This window comes from Amblyraja radiata, chromosome 10 (assembly GCF_010909765.2).
Source record: "Amblyraja radiata isolate CabotCenter1 chromosome 10, sAmbRad1.1.pri, whole genome shotgun sequence".
NCBI classification, from domain to species: Eukaryota; Metazoa; Chordata; class Chondrichthyes; order Rajiformes; family Rajidae; genus Amblyraja; species Amblyraja radiata.
This window is the reverse complement of record NC_045965.1, coordinates 7,418,385-7,437,104: the sequence shown is the minus strand read 5'-3', so window position 1 is coordinate 7,437,104 and position 18,720 is coordinate 7,418,385. Positions and strand designations below refer to the sequence as shown.

Below are 18,720 nucleotides of genomic sequence, written 5' to 3'. Positions count from 1 at the left end.
TAGATGCAAAGTATATTTTATTCAAGTCTTATGCAAAAGGAATGCTACAAATTGTTTAAGTTCACGTTTGCGTTTATTGTCACTTAACCAACTAAGGTACAGTGAAATTTGAGTTACCGTACAGCCATAGTAAGTGAAAAGAACACAATATACACATAAAATAAAATTTAACATAAACATCCACCACAGTGGAAGGCAACAAAGTTCAGTCATCTTCCTCTTTGTTCACCGTGGTCGTGGCCTTGAACCCTCCGCAGTTCGCCACTGCCGACGGTCCAATGTCCAGGCCCTCTCGTCGGGATGATTGAAACCCGGCGTCGGGACAGATTGCAACACTCCGCGGCATGGAGCTCCCGAATCGGCCACTTCTTACCGGAGACCGCAGGCTTCACGGTGTTAAAGTCCACAGGCCCCGCGGTCGGAGCTCTTCTTCTGGTGACCCTCGGCAAAGGATCACCCGATCCGCGATGGCAAGTTCTCACCGCGCCAGCGGCTTGAAGCTCCAGACCGGTCTCCAGGAAAGGCCGCACCAATCCAAGTTGTTAGGTGGGCGAATATGCGAAATGGAGAAAATCACATCTCCGTCGAGGAAAGTGACTGAAAAAAAGTTTCTCTCTATTCCGCCCCCCCTCCCCCCCCTCCCCACATAAACTAACCTAGAAACATTGAAACATACATTAAAGACATACTTAAAATAATAAAACCAGAGAGTGGGACGCAATGGGCTGTTGGCGAGGTGGCCATTACGGGCTCCACCCAGAGATTGAAAACATGACAAGTTGAAATAAAATTCAAATGATATATCACAGTAAGTGTTTATTGTAACTAACCTTTTGGAGATCAGATTATATCAATATTATGCACATGATGTTTGGATCTTTTTTAAATTAAAGTTGGAATACAGTGTTTTTCATGTCATCAGAACCAGGAAACAGTCATTAATAAAACTATATTAACCCCCTGATTACCATATACTTGCTTCCTCCTAACCTTTAATACTGCAGAATTATTAATGTTTGCAATGGTGCAGTTTAATAAGTATCCTATGGTTCTGTATATCTCTAACATTTCATAATTTGTAAAACTGTACAAGGGACAATTTATGCATCCATTATGTAACAGGGATGAGCATATTCTGATAGCTTACAATAGTTTCCAGTGCTCAAGGATCAATTATAGAAGCCACATTAGACAACAATCTTGTTTATATGGATCATGGCCTTTGCTTATGCATTTAAAACAGATGCTGCAATTGTCAAAGTTCCACAATGACCTATTATTGTTAGAGGGATTTGGGGTGGTATGAGGGATTTGGGGGGGTATGGAGATGACCTAACAGGTTACTACTTTAACCAATATTCACGATAAACCTCACCTTTCACCAACTGTATCCCTTCCACCATTTATTATTATTGAAAGAGCTCTAACCTACTGTAACCTCTACAGAATACAATGTGGCTTAAGCACATTACTGTTCAGAATACAAAACATTACAGGGAAGATTACAAGTGCACTTAATTACAAGTAAACAACAGCAAATGCCCTTTGCTTGAAGCTGTCTGTCTGTTTTAAGTGCCGTGCATCAATCACCTCCATTTACTTTAGGTCGAGCAGCATGGTTGCGGGATTCTCCAAGTAAAATTTCCAAAGATTTGAAAAACGGGCCATAGTTGCACCATCAATAATCCGGTGATCAGCTGACCAGCTAATATTCATGATTTGAGCCTTGATTATTTCACCATTGTCATTAAATCGGGGGAGAACCTAAAACGTAATAAAGCCAGAAATTAAGGGAAGTTGGTGGGAAAAGTTGAAGAATCATTTTTTTTGCAAACTGCAGTTGTGTAATCCTATCTTACAGCACAGAAAGCAGTCATTTGCCCAACACTCTCATGCCACTCTACACCTATCCACGCTAATCCTATTCTGCTTTACCCCACGACTGATTGCTGTTATGCACTCCTTGGTTGGTTGCCACTTTGCTCTGACCATCCTTGTTCCTGGTTAATCCTCTGCTGGGCCATCACCCGTTCAAGTCTGCCGGATCTTCACTGAGTTAGCCAGGCAGATCCTCTCCAGATCATACTGCTCCCTCTGCTCTCCTATCTGCTGCCTGTGGGGTTTACGCTTGCTTCACTCTTGCTTCATGCAACCTTTGCAGCCTGTTCATGCTTCACCCCACCTGGTGCGCTGACTCATCACTCTGAGCCTCTTCACACCCCACTTCCAAACACCCTGTGGCCAATTACTGCTGCGTACTCCTTTGGGGTAGTTGCCCCCAACGCTCTGTCCATGCTTGCCTCTGGTTCACCCTACATGCTTCATCCTGCCATCTCCTTTTTATGTCTGCTCGAGCCTGCAATTTCTACAAGTTTAATAACACCATTTACTTACCTGTATCTTTCCAATAGCTCCAATAGCTGCTTCTGGAGGTAATATAACAGGTTTAGCATAGGTGCCACCAATCTGCAAACAGACAAATATCACACAGTAATGATTTAATGTGCATTCAACTAGCTTAATTCAAATAGCTAAATAAAAGAAATGTCACTATCAGTTGGAATGTGTTTTTTGAACTGTTAAAGGACAAATGATGGGCACACACAATTATCCCACTATGTAATCATTACGGGCAAGATGAAGCACTAGGCTAACTAAACGTGGCTACAGTACCAACAGTAGGACTGCTGTGACACTGTCATCACATTTATATTTAGTTTGTCAGTACCTTAGCCAACATTGTATAAGTCATCATGTGAAACAAGTATGATCAAGCTGGTGAAATCTTGTTTGTTACATTAACTTAATCACCAAAACTACTTTAGGCTGTGCACGCCATACACAAGAAAAAGAAGAATCACCAAAACTTTGTTTCTCTTTCTCTCTTGTTCATCACTTATACTGCAATGAAAAGAAAAAGCTTTATTTCAATGTTTTCTTAAGGACCACAAAAATACTCCTCTACAATATTCATCTATTTTCCTATCATTTACCAGGCTGAACAAGTATAAAGCTCTATTTATACTCGGATGGGCCCCAGCTATGCCTGGCTCTTTGTAGGGCACATCGAACAATCCCTGTTCCAGGCAAACACTGGCGCTATCCCCAAACTCTATCTCAGCTACATTTGAACGACAGGGTGACCAAAACTGAATAGCAGGGTGACCAAAGCTGAATATAATACTCCAAACATGGCCTCACCAATGTCTTGTACAACTGTCGCACCATGTCCCAACTTCTATACTATTCTAAAAGGCAAAGTACAAAGATATCTGAGGGTCCTTGTTCATCACTCACTGAAAGTAAGCATGCAGGTACAGCAGGCAGTGAAGAAAGCAAATGGCATGATGGCCTTCATAACAAGAGGAGTTGAGTATAGGAGCAAAGAGGTCCTTCTGCAGTTGTACAGGACCCTAGTGAGACCACACCTGGAGTATTGAGTGCAGTTTTGGTCTCCAAATTTGAGCAGGGCATTCTTGCTATTGAGGGAGTGCAGTGTAGGTTTACAAGGTTAATTCCCGGGATGGCGGGGCTGTTCTGTGGGCCGAATGGCCTACTCCTGCACCTGCTGTCTATTGTCTACTCAATACCAAGATTGATGAAGGCAGGGCAGTGGGAACCACAGTAGTAGTCAGCAATTGGAAGTACCGATGAGAAGGTAGAGGTTAGGATCAGTTAGACTCCAAAGAAGGACAGGCAGGGAGAGGTGAAGGAATAGAGTGAAGCTGATGGACCAAAGTGTTTTTATTTCAATGCAAGGAGTATTGTGGGGAAACCTGACGAACTTAAAGCCTGAATCATTGCTTTGGACTATAATGTTGAGACATTGCGGAAACATGGTTGCAGGAGGGAAATGGCTGGCAGCTCAACTTTTCAGGGTTTCAATGTTTCAGATGTGAAAGAAAGGAAGGGGAAAGTATTGGAGGTGTTGCTCCATCAATCAGGAAGCATGTCATAGCGGCACTGAGACTTCAATTACAAATTAGAACAATTATGGATTTTTTTTTTCAAATAATGCAGCAGCTAGCTTTTGCACCTCTCCCTTTGAACTGGCATCTCACTTCCACATTAATATTGTGTGAAATATTCTCTACAATTGATATAATGGTACTCAGCACTTGAATGATTCCTTATTTATACTAGAAATCAAAGGTCCAATTTTTGCTTTGTACATAGATGATGCAACAACCAAGTCCTGACAGAGACAACCCTGCTGAGAATAAAGCCCCTGTCCAACGATGCGAGTTTATCCAAGAGCTCTCCCGAGTTCAAAAAAAATTAAACTTGTGGTAAGTTCATCACGTGTATTTTTTTACTCTTGGACATTTTTCACACTGTTGGAAAAAACTTCACGAGTTACCGCGTTTCCCGAGTACCTGCCGTTAGCATTACGAGCCGCTATGAGATATCCACGAGCTCCTACGTACCCGCTACGTACATTCTCCGAGTTCGAATCAGGGGAAAATCGGGAGAACTCTTGAATTACCTCGTACAGTGGGACAGGGCCTTAAATCTTTCGAAGATGCAAAAGACACAACCAAGAAGAAATGTGGGCTCTAGTATGTACCAGAATAATGCCTAATTTTGATACTTCCAGTATTAAGGAACTGCAATCTGGCCAAACTTGTGGATATGAAAAAGAAAAGCAAAAGAGGTACACAGGTGTTGTAACTACACTTTACTGACCGTGCCAATGTTGGAAAGAGTGAACGTCCCTCCACTTAGATCATTCGTCCCCAGTTGATTCGCCAAGCCCAGAGTAAGCAGCCGGTTTATTTCTGCTGCAATCTCAAAGACACTAAGTATCTGTACATTCTTAACTACTGGAACAATCAGACCTTGTTGTGTATCCATAGCGATGCCAATGTTATGGGAAGCCTGTCACGAAAGACAAAAAAAAAAACTAGGATCATTCTTTTAAACATGATATAGAGTAATGACATAATGCACTCAGTATATTTTCTTTATCATTGGCAATAATTTGCTGTTCATTTCCTTCTAGATACTGGTGAAGAAAAAAGCTATTTCAAATTAATGGTAAGGTATTAGTAACATAGCTGAATGAAAATCTATTATTAATGAAACAAGTTTTCCTCTGCCAAAACCTGGTCAGGTAAATGTATAAACTCCGAAACTAAATGTATGAATTATATTCCATCTTAATCTGTAGAAAAGGTTCTATGTATAGTGAGAAACTGTAATTTTTTTTTTAAGTCAGAAGACATTAAAAGTACTTCATGTGCAAGACTGGCATTCTATCGTAAATCTGTGCACATTAAACAGCACTTAATGCATTTTAAACGATATAACGTTCTGTCTTCAAAATGGTTGAACGCAATTAGTTGTATTATTCTAATGAGATTTCAAGATATCTGTACACACATTAATTCTCAAGGATACATGGTTGGTCAGGTAATAGCAGCCGGCCATTGGCAATAGCCAAATAAGGTAGCCATGGATACAAAGCTATTCTAAACTTGTTTAATCATTAACTTTAAAGAAAGTACACCGGCAGTACTTGGTTAGATAAATTATTCATGGCATAAGTAATCTGATTCAAACATTAAAGTTGCAATGTGTTCTTCTCTGCAAATGCTACGTCTCAGTAAAGATCAAGAGGGTTTTATTGTCATATGTCCCAAAACGGAACAATGAAATTCTTACTTGCAGTAGCAAAACAGAAATGTAAGCATAATACTCTGTAAAACCCATCGCAAACAATAAAAAATGTTCAACATCTATATATAAAATAACAAACAGAAAAATAAAGACAATAATAATGCAAAAATAATGAGCCCAAGTCTATATAGTCTAAAAATCTTGGAGCCTATTTGGAGGTTGAAGTGTTTAAAAGCCTCTTGATTGGAAAAAAAGCTGCTCCTGAACCTGGACGTGATAGTTTTCAGGCTCCTATACCTTCACCTCGATGGCAGAAGTGGACTGAGAGAGTGACCACTGTAGTGTGGGTCTCTGTTGATGCCGGCTGCCTTTTTAAGGCAGCTACTCTTGGAGATCCCTTCAATGGCGGGGAGGTCAGTACCTGTGATGGACCAGGCAATGTTCACCACCTTTTGCAATCTTCTTCATTCCTGGGCGTTTGAGTTGCCGAACCAGACCGTGATCCAATATGCTCTCTACTGAACACCTGTAGAAGTTCAAGAGGGTATTCATTGACATACAGAATCTCCTCAATCTTTTAAGGAAGTAGAGCTGTTGATGGGCTTTCTTTATGATTGAATCAATGTGCTCGGTCCAGTTCGGATCTTCAGAGATGTACACCCAGGAATTTGAAGCCTTTCACTCTCTCCACCACCATCCTGTCGATGACGACAGGTTTGTGGATCCTCATTCTTCGTCTTCCAAAGTGCACGATCAATTCCTTGGTCTTACTAATGTTGAGAGCAAGGTTGTTGTTCTGGCATCATTTGATCAGTCGATCGATCTCCCTCCAATATTCAGACTCATCATCATCTTATTATACGTCCAACAACGGTGGGGTCTTCGGCAAACATGAAGGTGGAGTTCGAACTGTGTCTAGCTACACAATCACGAGCATAGAGTGAGTGGAGATGGAGCACTCCCGTGCTAATGGTTATCGAGGAGGAAGTGTTTGCTGCCAATTCATACAGATGTTGGGCTGTTGAGAAGGACATCAAGGATCCAGTTGCAGAAAGATGCGCAGAGGCCCAGTTCCGTAAGATCAAGATGTCCAGGCAATTTTTAAAAAATCTGCCACCCCAACCCCCACCCCACAATCAGCCTTACCTTCTTTTTATCTCTATTTGTAAAGGGCCTGTCCCACCAGCATGCGACTGCATGCGGCTAGAGCGACATAAACGTGGTCACTTGAGCCGTACAGCCTCGCGGGACCGGTCCACCTTTGATCGCCAGGGCCATATGGAGTTGTGCAGGGCTGGTCCTCCGAAAAACTGCCACTGTCCAAAAATTCAGCGCGGCAATGGCTTGTCGGCCCGCAGCCGCATTCAGGCCGTATGCAGCGTTTCGACGGCGTACGCAGCGTCTTGACGCCGTACGCAGCGTCTTGATGGCGTACGCCTAGCGCGTGGCGTTGCGTGATGACATCACCGCCCGGCGTGCCGTTGCGTGATGACGTAACCGCCCGACGCCGTGCGACGTCCAAATTCAGTCAGCCCGCCTTCTGCCCAGCTGATTGGTGAGTACGATGTCGGGACCAGCCCTGCACAACTCCAGATGGCTCCGCGGTTGGAAGTGGGTCCGGCCCTGCGAGGCCGTACGCCTCAAGCCAAGACGTTTGGTCGAGCTAGACGCATGCAATCACATGCTGGTGGGACAGGCCCTTTAGTACTGGTTGCACAAGGCTACAATTCTCACAGTGTGCATAGAGAAAGAACGTTCAGAAATCAATCTGGAATTTAATTCAACAGATTTTGTTGCAAATAAATCATCTGATCAAAACACATTAACTTAGCTCACGGAATATAGCAGAGGAACAGGCCCTTCAGCCACAATGCCTGGCCAAGCATGATGCCAGTATGCTCAGATATAATCGCAATACGGCTAACATTTATATATTGAAATTATTGCAGATTTTTTATGATCTGTGTTCCCCAGAAAATAACATGTATTTTGACATTTATTTATTAACCTCATATAATGCAGTTATACCTTATATGTTATAAACTGGCAGTCCTCATCCAATGAAGCGTTTAGCATAGGATATTGTAGCAACCCCAAAGATGCTGCCTGTTGGAATAAAACACACAGAATTTTCAATTCTTCAATTTTACAGGTCAATTTTTGATTTTATAAAGACTGTTGAAATTACGAAGTTCCCAAGATTCCTCTGAAAATTTTCATTTTTGGATTTTATATTCTATTAAAAAAATTCTGGAATCCCATCTGTCGCTGGATTGATTCATAGTTTCATGTAGTTGGACTAAAATAATACGTTGATGCAGATGATACAAGGTTCAGTAATAATTTATAATTTCCTGATTAAAATAACTTGAATATATGCTGCAGAAACATTTTTAATTTATCTTTGCTATTACAATACGTTTGCTGAAACTGGCCATTATCGGGTGAAATTATTGAATTAAACAATATTTTAAGTTAAGGACATTCTATTCACCAGAAAATAAGTAACACCTCAAGCATATTGCAGATAGTCACAGATCAAAACTTTCAGGCATCAGAAAAAAGTTACAAAGTTTAGGTACAGTCTCATCCCTGAGAAACTAATGGTAATGTTTCACAGTGGATTGAAACATAGATAAGAGACAAGAGAGCACAAGAGCTTCCTCTAATTTCTATAGAGGTTTTTAAACAAGCAATCAATGGAACTCGATTTTGATCAAATTGTTGTTTTTCCTCACCTTCAAAAAGAATGGCATGAAAGATAGTTTGATCCCTCTATCAGCTGTCACAACCTTCAAGTCGTTTCGTAATTTTACAAGGCAAGTTAAATCTACTTCATCGCAGTAACCAAAATGAGGAATTTTAAGTGCGACAGACATGGTCTTTACCATAGCCTTCTGTATCCCTGTGATGAAAGAAAACAAACATTCAAAATGTCGGCTTGGTGTTTAATTTAGAAAGTTCTGCATACACCATGAATATGAGAAAATATTCAATGATTTTTACTTCCATGTGCTCACCGTTTCTAAACAATCCTAATTTAACTCGAAAATACAAATTCATCCACTTAAACTTGGTGACTGCAGTAAAAAAAAACCTTTGAAATTCATTTACATATTTTATAATTCCAGCTTTTCCATTAACATCATACGGACTAGTTAGCCAAGAGAACATCAAATGCTTTTGGAAGTGGCTGCTTGAAGGGTAATCATATTGAATAGAACTTTTAAAACCTCTCTTCTGGAACCTTTCAAGGGGAGCACAAACCTCAAAGAGGAAATAACTAATCATTGAGGAAAGTTGAATAAAATCAAACCTGGCCAAAAGTAAATTATGTTTGATAAATTTCCCAAATTCCGAAAATGTGACAGGCAGAGTGGCTCGAGGTGAATCTGTAGATGTAATGTATTTAGATTTGCAAAAGGCATTGGACAAGTTGACACCTAGCAGCCTGATGCATAAATCAAGAACCCAAATTATAGGAAGAAACAGGTTAGCATGGATTGAATACTGGCATAGAAAATAAAGAGTTGGAATAAATGGATCCTTTTCAAGCTGCAGTGGTGTAGTGTGTGCTCTGGTAAATCAATTATTTATCTTGGATTATTCACTATGCACATTGATAACCTGGAGAAAGGAGTGAAATACAAAGTTTCCAAGTTTGCCAATGATATAAAAATAGGTGGAAGGGTATGTTGTGATGAGGACATAGTGGGATGGGACACAGACAGATCGAGTGAAAACCTTTTGAATTAAGTTTAATGTGGGGAGTGGGGGACCATATACTTCAGGATGAGCAATCAAGAGAAAGATTATTATTTGGAGGGAGACTACTAATGCAAGAAGTTCAGAGGGATCTAGGTATTCTACTGCAGAAATTTAGCAAGCAGCTCTAACGGGAAGTAAAGAGGGCAAACAGAAGAAGGGTTTCGGCCCGAAACGTTGCCTATTTCCTTCGCTCCATAGATGCTGCTGCACCCGCTGAGTTTTCTCCCGTTTTTTTTGTGTACCCAAGGCAAACAGAAGGTTGGGCTTATGTGAAGGGGTTAAAGTTTAAGCATAGGGAGATTTGGTTACAGTTCTACAGGGTAGTGGTAACATTACACTTGTAAGTCAGTGCACCGTTTTGGTCCCCTTACCTGAAAAATGGACTGGAGGCATTTGAATGAGATTTACCAGGTTAACATAGAAACATAGAAACATAGAAATTAGGTGCAGGAGTAGGCCATTCGGCCCTTTGAGCCTGCACCGCCATTCAATATGATCATGGCTGATCATCCAACTCAGTATCCCGTACCTGCCTTCTCTCCATACCCTCTGATCCCCTTAGCCACATCTAACTCCCTCTTAAATATAGCCAATGAACTGGCCTCGACTACCCTCTGTGGCAGAGAGTTCCAGAGATTCACCACTCTCTGTGTGAAAAAAGTTCTTCTCATCTCGGTTTTAAAGGATTTCCCCCTTATCCTTAAGCTGTGACCCCTTGTACTGGACTTCCCCAACATCGGGAGCAATCTTCCTGCATCTAGCCTGTCCAACCCCTTAAGAATTTTGTAAGTTTCTATAAGATCCCCTCTCAATCTCCTAAATTCTAGAGAGTATAAACCAAGTCTATCCAGTCTTTCTTCATAAGACAGTCCTGACATCCCAGGAATCAGTCTGGTGAACCTTCTCTGCACTCCCTCTATGGCAATAATGTCCTTCCTCAGATTTGGAGACCAAAACTGTACGCAATACTCCAGGTGTGGTCTCACCAAGACCCTGTACAACTGCAGTAGAACCTCCCTGCTCCTATACTCAAATCCTTTTGCTATGAAAGCTAACATACCATTCGCTTTCTTCACTGCCTGCTGCACCTGCATGCCCACTTTCAATGACTGGTGTACCATGACACCCAGGTCTCGCTGCATCTCCCCTTTTCCTAGTCGGCCACCATTTAGATAATAGTCTGCTTTCCTGTTTTTGCCACCAAAATGGATAACCTCACATTTATCCACATTATACTGCATCTGCCAAACATTTGCCCACTCACCCAGCCTATCCAAGTCACCTTGCAGTCTCCTAGCATCCTCCTCACAGCTAACACTGCCCCCCAGCTTAGTGTCATCCGCAAACTTGGAGATATTGCCTTAAATTCCCTCATCCAGATCATTAATATATATTGTAAATAGCTGGGGTCCCAGCACTGAGCCTTGCGGTACCCCACTAGTCACTGCCTGCCATTGTGAAAAGGACCCGTTTACTCCTACTCTTTGCTTCCTGTTTGCCAGCCAGTTCTCTATCCACATCAATACTGAACCCCCAATGCCGTGTGCTTTAAGTTTGTAAACTAATCTCTTATGTGGGACCTTGTCGAAAGCCTTCTGGAAGTCCAGATACACCACATCCACTGGTTCTCCCCTATCCACGCTACTAGTTACATCCTCGAAAAATTCTATAAGATTCGTCAGACATGATTTACCTTTTGTAAATCCATGCTGACTTTGTCCAATGATTTCACCACTTTCCAAATGTGCTGCTATCCCATCTTTAATAACTGACTCTAGCAGTTTCCCCACTACCGATGTTAGACTAACTGGTCTGTAATTCCCCGTTTTCTCTCTCCCTCCCTTCTTAAAAAGTGGGGTTACGTTTGCTACCCGCCAATCCTCAGGAACTACTCCAGAATTTAACTCCTGGGATGAGAGGGTTGGCTCCCAAGAGAGGCTAGAATATTTGGATCTTTATTCCTTTCAGTTTAGAAGAATATAAGGCGAGCTTATTCAAAACATACAAGATTTTAAAGGGGCACCACGGGAACATTACAGGCCCCCATTGCACAAAGGATATGGAGACTTTGGAGAGGGTGCACAACACGTTTACCAGAATGCTACCTGGATTACAGCGTATTAGCCATGAACGATTGGGCCAACTTGGATTGCTTTCTCTGGACCATTGGAGGCTGAGGGGAGACCTGATAGAAGTATATGAAATTATGAGAGGCATAAATAGGGTCGACAGTCAGAGCCTTTCCCCCACAGGATGGAAGTATCAAAGAACATAGTTTTATGGTCAGAGGGGGAATATTTAAAGGAGAAATGACGGGAAGTATTTTTAAATAGGGGGTACTTGAAACATTCTGCCAGGGGTGATGGTGGAGGCAGATATAATAGTGGCATTTAGAGGTAATTAAGAGGTTTTTACACAGGCATATGGATATGAAGGGAATGTAGAGATATGGATATGTAGATGATGGAGAGATACGAATCACATACAGACATTGCAGCTGAGGGCTTATTGCTGTGAGTTACTGTGCTTTGTTCTATGGAAGTGTAGATGTTGCCATATTCTCATTCATGGGTGAGTCACGAGCCAAGTGTGCAGGAAATAGGCAAAGAGTGCAGGAAACCCTTGTGGCAATTCTCCTCCAAAACAGGTATACTCTTTAGGATACTCGAGGAAGATAACCTGTCGTTGGGGAGCAGCAGCGGCCAGGTCTGTCGCTGGACTTGGCTCCAAGGTACAGTGGGTAAGGGTAAAATCAGTCTCTTTTGGGGCCGACTCTCCCTCCCTCTCTCTCGGCACCGACTCTCCATCCCTCCATCTCGGGGCCGTCTCTCTCTCTCTCTCTCTCTCTCTCTCTCTCTCCCCCTCTCTCTCTCTCTATCTCTCTCTCACTCTCTCTCTCTATCTCTGGGCCAACTCCCTCTCTCTCTTCCGCTCGACGGCTAATCACAACGTTTCGTTCACTGCCCCATATCTCGACTGTGAACCGCACTGTGATTGGCCGTTGAGCGGAGGGGAGGCAGGGTTTTGGGGGGGGGGCAGAGTTGTGAATTTGTGGAATTCCCTGCCACAGAGGGCAGTGGAGGCCAAATCACTGGATGGATTTAAGAGTGAGTTAGATAGAGCTCTAGGGGCTAGTGGAATCAAGGGATATGGGGAGAAGGTAGGCACGGGTTATTGATAGAAAATGATCAGCCATGATCACAATGAATGGCGGTGCTGGCTCGAAGGGCCGAATGGCCTCCTCCTGCACTTATTTTCTATGTTTCTATAGGCTTAACATCAAGAAGCATGGTGGATACATATCCCAATCTGCATCAATGGTGCCAGAGTTGAAATGGTCAAGAGCTTCAGGTTCCTTGGAGCAACCATTACCAATGATCTGGTGTAGACCAACCACATTGAAACGACAGCCAAAGCAAGAGGGATTACAAACGTCTCTTCCTCAAGAGACTGAGGAAATTTGGCATGTTTCCAATGGCGCTTATAAACTTCTGCAGATGCACCATAGGAAGCACTGTTGGGTTGCATCACAGCTTGGTTTGGTAACAGCTCTGCCCAAGACCAGAAGAAATTGCAGAGAATTGTAGCTATAGTCTCAGACTAGACCGCCCACCATTGACTCCATCTACACTTTACACCATCTCGGGAATGCAGCCGACATAATTAAAAAAACCTGTCCTGCTCTGGTCGATTTTTCTTCTCCCCACTTCCATCAGGTTGAAATCTTGCACCATGAGATTCAGTAACAGATTCTTTCCCTCTCATCAGGCTTCTGAATGGTCCTTCCATAAACTAGGATACAGTCCATTTCTCCCCTAACTTATTGGATCTTGAATCTGGAAATGTTACTCTACAATACTGAGAATTATATTCTGCACTCTGCATCTTTCCCTTCGGTGTACCTATTGTACTTGAACTTGGCTTGATTGTGTTTATGTGTAGTATTACCTTATTTGATTGGAGAGCATGCCAAACAAAGCACATCACTATACCTCGGTATGCGTGATAATACTAAACCTAAAGATATGCAGAAACTTTCTCCCAGGGTGGAAATGTCAGGTACCAGAGGACATAGCTTTAAGGTGAAAGGAGAAAAGTTTAAAGACGTGCATGGCAAGTTTTTTTTTGCACAGAGGCCAATGAGTGCCTTGAACATACTCTCAGGGATGGTGGAGGAGGTAGATACGATAGTGACAATTAAAGGCTTTTAGATAGGCACATGGATATTCAGGGACTGGATCACGTGCAGGCAGTCAAGAGGAGTTCAGCTTGGCATCACGTGCGGCACAGACATTGTGGGCCGAAGGACCTGTTTCTATGCTGTACTTTTCGATGTTCTATGAACAAGGGGATAGAGCTACAAAATGAGTCCAGTTATTACAACTGAGGTGCACAGTAATTTCTTCTAGCAGACAGATTGTTAGATATATTTAAGGTGGAGATAGATAAATATTTGAAAAATCAACGAAATTGGCACAGAAGAATTGAGGCTAGCATAGATCAGCGATGATCATTGTGGAGGGAAGGGCAGGCTTGAGGGGTCCGGTGACTTACTTCTGCTCCTATTTTCTTGTGTACCTCAAAGGGAGCAGAAACGTCCCAGGAATGCTTTTGTGAAGATTGATAAATCCCCACATGTGAAATTGAGAGAACCATTTTGTGGAAGTGAGCCCATATTCCAATGTTTCTTGCATGCTTAACGTACAAAATTCAAAATATGGAATATTCAAAACGACTTTACCTTTAACGGCCTCGGTTCTATCTTTTCCCGTATATTGTATTATTGGAGTTATTGGCTTAGGTATAAAAGGTGCCCCTTTAGGTTTAGTTGAAACTAGTTCTGGAGGAGGTGGAACAATCTCAGGTGAAGGTGGTAAAATGGCACCAGTTTGCTTCGCCAAGTAGTTCAATATATCTTCCTTCAGAATTCTTCCATCTTTTCCAGTTCCCACTACTTCACTAAGTTTAATCTGAAATAAAGAACACTCTGCTTTAGAAATTAAGTTGCATTAAAGTTAGAATCAGTAGTATATGTGCAGTAGTACTCCAAATATTTCTGTCACTGGGGAAATTAATTTGATCTCCAATTCCTTTCCCTGAAATATATTTCAGCATAAGAAATACTGAAGCTAAATTACACGTGAATGTTCACAAGATTGTTTTCATGAATCTTGCTGAAGTTGAAGAAGCACCGGTAACTTTGCTGCAGCCTAACATTCAAACTGTGCACTAGACAAGAGTTATCTGTCAACGCATACAGTACCCTCCATAATGTTTGGGACAAAGACCCATCATTTATTTATTTGCCTCTGTACTCCACAATTTGAAATTTGTAATAGAAAAAAATCACATGTATTAAAGGGATTTTTATATATTTTGGTTTCACCATGTAGAAATTACTGCTGTGTTTATACATAGTCCCCCCATTTCTGGGCACCATAATGTTTGGGACACATGGCTTCACAGGCGTTTGTAATTGCTCAGGTGTGTTTAATTACCTCCTTAATACAGATAAAGAGAGCTCTCAGCACCTAGTCTTTCCTCCAGTCTTTCCATCACCTTTGGAAACTTTTATTGCTGTTTATCAACATGAGGACCAAAGTTGTGCCAATGAAAGTCAAAGAAGCCATTATGAGACTGAGAAACAAGAATAAAACTGTTAGAAACATCAGCCAGACCTTAGGCTTACCAAAATCAACTGTTTGGAACATCATGAAGAAGAAAGAGAGCACTGGTGAGCTTACTAACTGCAAAAGGGACTGGCAGGCCAACGAAAACCTCCACAACTGACGACAGAAGAATTATCTCTATAATAAAGAAAAATTCCCAAACACTTGTCCGACAGATCAGAAACACTCTTCAGGTGTGGATTTGTCAATGACCACTGTCCGCAGAAGACTTCATGAACAGAAATACAGAGGCTACACTGCAAGATGCAAACCACTGGTTAGCTGCAAAAATAGGCTGATAAGGTTACAGTTTGCCAAGTAGTACTTAAAAGAGCAACCACAGTTCTGGAAAAAGATCTTGTGGACAGATGAGACGAAGATTAACATATCAGAGTGATGGCAAGAGCAAAGTATGGATGAGAGAAGGAACTGCCCAAGATCCAAAGCATACCACCTCATCTGTGAAACATGGTGGTGGGGGTGTTATGGCCTGGGCATGTATGGCTGCTGAAGGCACTGTCTCACTTATCTTCATTGATGAAACTACTGCTGATGGTAGTAGCATAATGAATTCTGAAGTGTATAGACACATCCTATCTGCTCAAATTCAAACAAATGCCTCGAAACTCATTTTCCGGCGGTTCATTCTACAGCAAGACAAACTACAGAGCGGAGGTGCAGAACCTGGCGGACTGGTGCGCCAATAACAACTTGGCACTAAACACCTCCAAGACCAAGGAGCTGATTATTGACTTCAGGAGGTCCCATTCTGGAGAATACACCCCAATCTCCATTTACGGGGAAAGTGTGGAGAGAGTGTCCAGCTTTAAGTTTCTGGGCACTCACTTTTCAGAAGACCTCACATGGTCCACGAACACCGCCGCGCTGGTCAAGAAGGCACAGCAACGACTGTTCTTCCTGAGGACATTAAAAAAGACTGGTCTGCCCCAACAGCTGCTGACAACGTTCTACCGCTGCACCACAGAGAGCATACTAACGTATGGCATCTCTGTGTGGTATCTCAGTTGCACGGAGGCGGAGAGGAGAGCTCTTCAGCGCGTCGTCAACAGAGCGCAGCGGATCATCGGGACAGAGCTACCAGCCTTGGAGGGCATCTACCACACGCGGTGCCTCAGGAAGGCCCTCAGCATCCATAAGGACTCATCACACCCCTGCCACGGTCTGTTTCAACTACTTCCCTCCGGCAGACGTTACAAGGCCTTCTACGCCCGAACCTCCAGACTCAGGAACAGTTTTATCCCAAGAGCTATAGCGGCTCTGAACCGGCCCTAATGAGTGCCCCCCCACTCACCCCCTTTGGACAGTCTCCCTCAGATGGTCACGTCAATCAATTCAGCGTGCTTATTTATGTATTGTATTTATTTACCTTTCCTGTACATCAGTGGAGCTGCACACTAAATCTCGTTGCACTGACGTGCAATGACAATAAAAGATATTATTATTATTATTATTATTATTATTATTATTATGATCCCAAATGTACTGCTAAAGCAGCAAAGGAGATTTTCAAAGCTAGAAAAATGGTAAATTATTGAGTGGCCAAGCCAATCACCTCATCTGAACCCAATGGAGCATGCCTTTTATATGCTGAAGAGAAAACTGAAGGGGACTTGCCCCCAAAACAAGCATAAGCTAAAGATGGCTGCAATATAGGCCTGGCAGAGCATCACCAGAGAAGACACCCATCAACTGGTGATGTCCATGAATCGTATACTTCAAGCAATCATTGTATGCAAAGGATATGCAACAAAATACTAAACATGACTACTTTCATTTACATTACATTACTGTGTCCCAAACATTATGGTGCCCTGAAATGGGGGGGACTATGTATAAACACAGCTGTAACTTCTACATGGTGAAACCAAAATACGCTTTATTAAAATCTGACAATGTGCACTTTAACCACATGTGATTTTTTTCTATTACAAATCTCAAATTGTGGAGTACAGAGGCAAATAAATAAATGATGGGTCTTTGTCCCAAACATTATGGAGGGCACTGTAAAGCTGGAGTAACTCAGCGGATCAGACAGCATCTCTGGAGAAAGGGAATAGCTTTTTGTGTCTCTCTTTGGTTTATACCAGCGTCTGCAGTTCCTTCCTACACAAGAGTCATCTATGATCAATCTCTTTAGTGTTTGGCTTCTATACAAGAAGACAGAGATTGAGTGGCAAGGTTGTTTATCATTTAATCTCTTAATCCCCAAGCAGTTGCATTCTGTCCTTCGCATCTCCAACTAAATTAAAACATTCTTTAGGAAATGGTTAAAAGGTAAAAACAGAGTCGTGCAATAACTGATGTGCAAATGCCCAGGTCACCTTTTTCATCAATGATGGTGACCATTAATCGCATTGGGAAGAAATACTGTTTGCTACCCTCTCTGTAAAATGAAAACATGTAATATACAGGTTAGCAGTAGTGCAGAAATCCAACTAGGTCTATCATTTTCTATGAAGTCTATAAAATCCAATGAGATCTATGATTTTCCAAAACATAACCAGATGTTTTGATACAAGCAATTCACTGTATCCTTGTATGAAATTTATTTTTCACAATATGAACTTCACAATATAACTTTTTCTCTGATAGTAAATGAGATAATAAAAGAGACCTGCCACGATATAACACTTATACAAACAAAAACAATCTAATTGTCATGTTGGCAGCTGAAAATTAAAAAGAGAAAAAAAGTGCAATTGCGTCGCTAGAAACTACTTCAATGAAAAGGAGAAAAAATAGTTCAAATATGAAATTTAAGTTTGAAACATTTTGGAAATGCACAGACAGGACACCTGTGAACAGAAAAAATCTTTGACACTGAAGGAGTGTACACATCATCTGAATTGAAGAATCCAGAGTTGCAAAGTTAGTCGGAGACTATCCCGTTTACAATTCCAGTATTTTCTGTTCCTCCTATTCTGGTGAAACTAGACTGAGTATTTTATAGCTGCTAAAATGCAGTTGAAATTACAATGAAACACCAAGCATCTGTCGCCATTCAACGGAAGCTGAATGAAGCCAAGAGATTTAGTAGCGTTGAGAGCTATACACGAACAATGACATCCTGTAAATCACCTCAATTACAGTACACAAAAAAAATCAGATACTATTTAAGTAAGAACACGAACAGCATTGTTTTGATCTGTTCTACGTGCAGTATCTTCTCAAACAGTTACAACACAAGTATTTAAATACCTTTCCGTGTCCATGGCAACATTTGCATAAAACTCATGTATTTCTGCAGGGTCATTTTTCTCTTGCAGCCGAGGAGTATTAACCGCAAATAACATTGTATACATAAATTACAACATTAAACCAAAAACTCTTATTTTTGTTATTTTACTGGAAAAGGTTTTGAAATAAATCTGCCTTATTATTCTAACGGCAGAAGTGAATAATGTGAGATAAACATGTACCTACTCATGAACAGAGCATATCGTAACTTACATTGTTCTCCATAGCGAGCCGGCGCACAGCAGGCGTTGCTAGTGTTTTCTGCCCTTTTATCTCTTGGTGAGTATGTTCCTCATTCAACACTGCAGGTGCTTCCACAACATCTTGCTCTGGAACAACAGCTATGACAGAAGCAAAGGGAAGTTGATCATTTTTGCTGCTGCTATGCTAAATTTCAGAAAAATGC

At 41.7% G+C, this 18,720-nt stretch overlaps 1 protein-coding gene across 2 annotated transcripts in view; it reads right to left on the bottom strand.

Annotated features, from left to right (window-relative positions):
• Window positions 1–790: 790 nt before the first annotated feature.
• dbt (dihydrolipoamide branched chain transacylase E2) overlaps window positions 791–18,720 on the bottom strand; it is a 41,986-nt gene continuing 24,056 nt past the window's right edge. For both annotated transcript variants that reach the window (XM_033027936.1, XM_033027937.1), the window contains 7 exons: window positions 18,528–18,655; window positions 14,129–14,357; window positions 8,358–8,524; window positions 7,648–7,725; window positions 4,687–4,878; window positions 2,395–2,466; window positions 791–1,764 (listed from right to left, as the gene is read on the bottom strand). In XM_033027936.1, coding sequence (XP_032883827.1) covers window positions 1,597–1,764; window positions 2,395–2,466; window positions 4,687–4,878; window positions 7,648–7,725; window positions 8,358–8,524; window positions 14,129–14,357; window positions 18,528–18,655 — 1,034 coding nt within the window. In that variant the 3' untranslated portion in view covers window positions 791–1,596. The remainder of the gene's footprint in view (window positions 1,765–2,394; window positions 2,467–4,686; window positions 4,879–7,647; window positions 7,726–8,357; window positions 8,525–14,128; window positions 14,358–18,527; window positions 18,656–18,720) is intronic.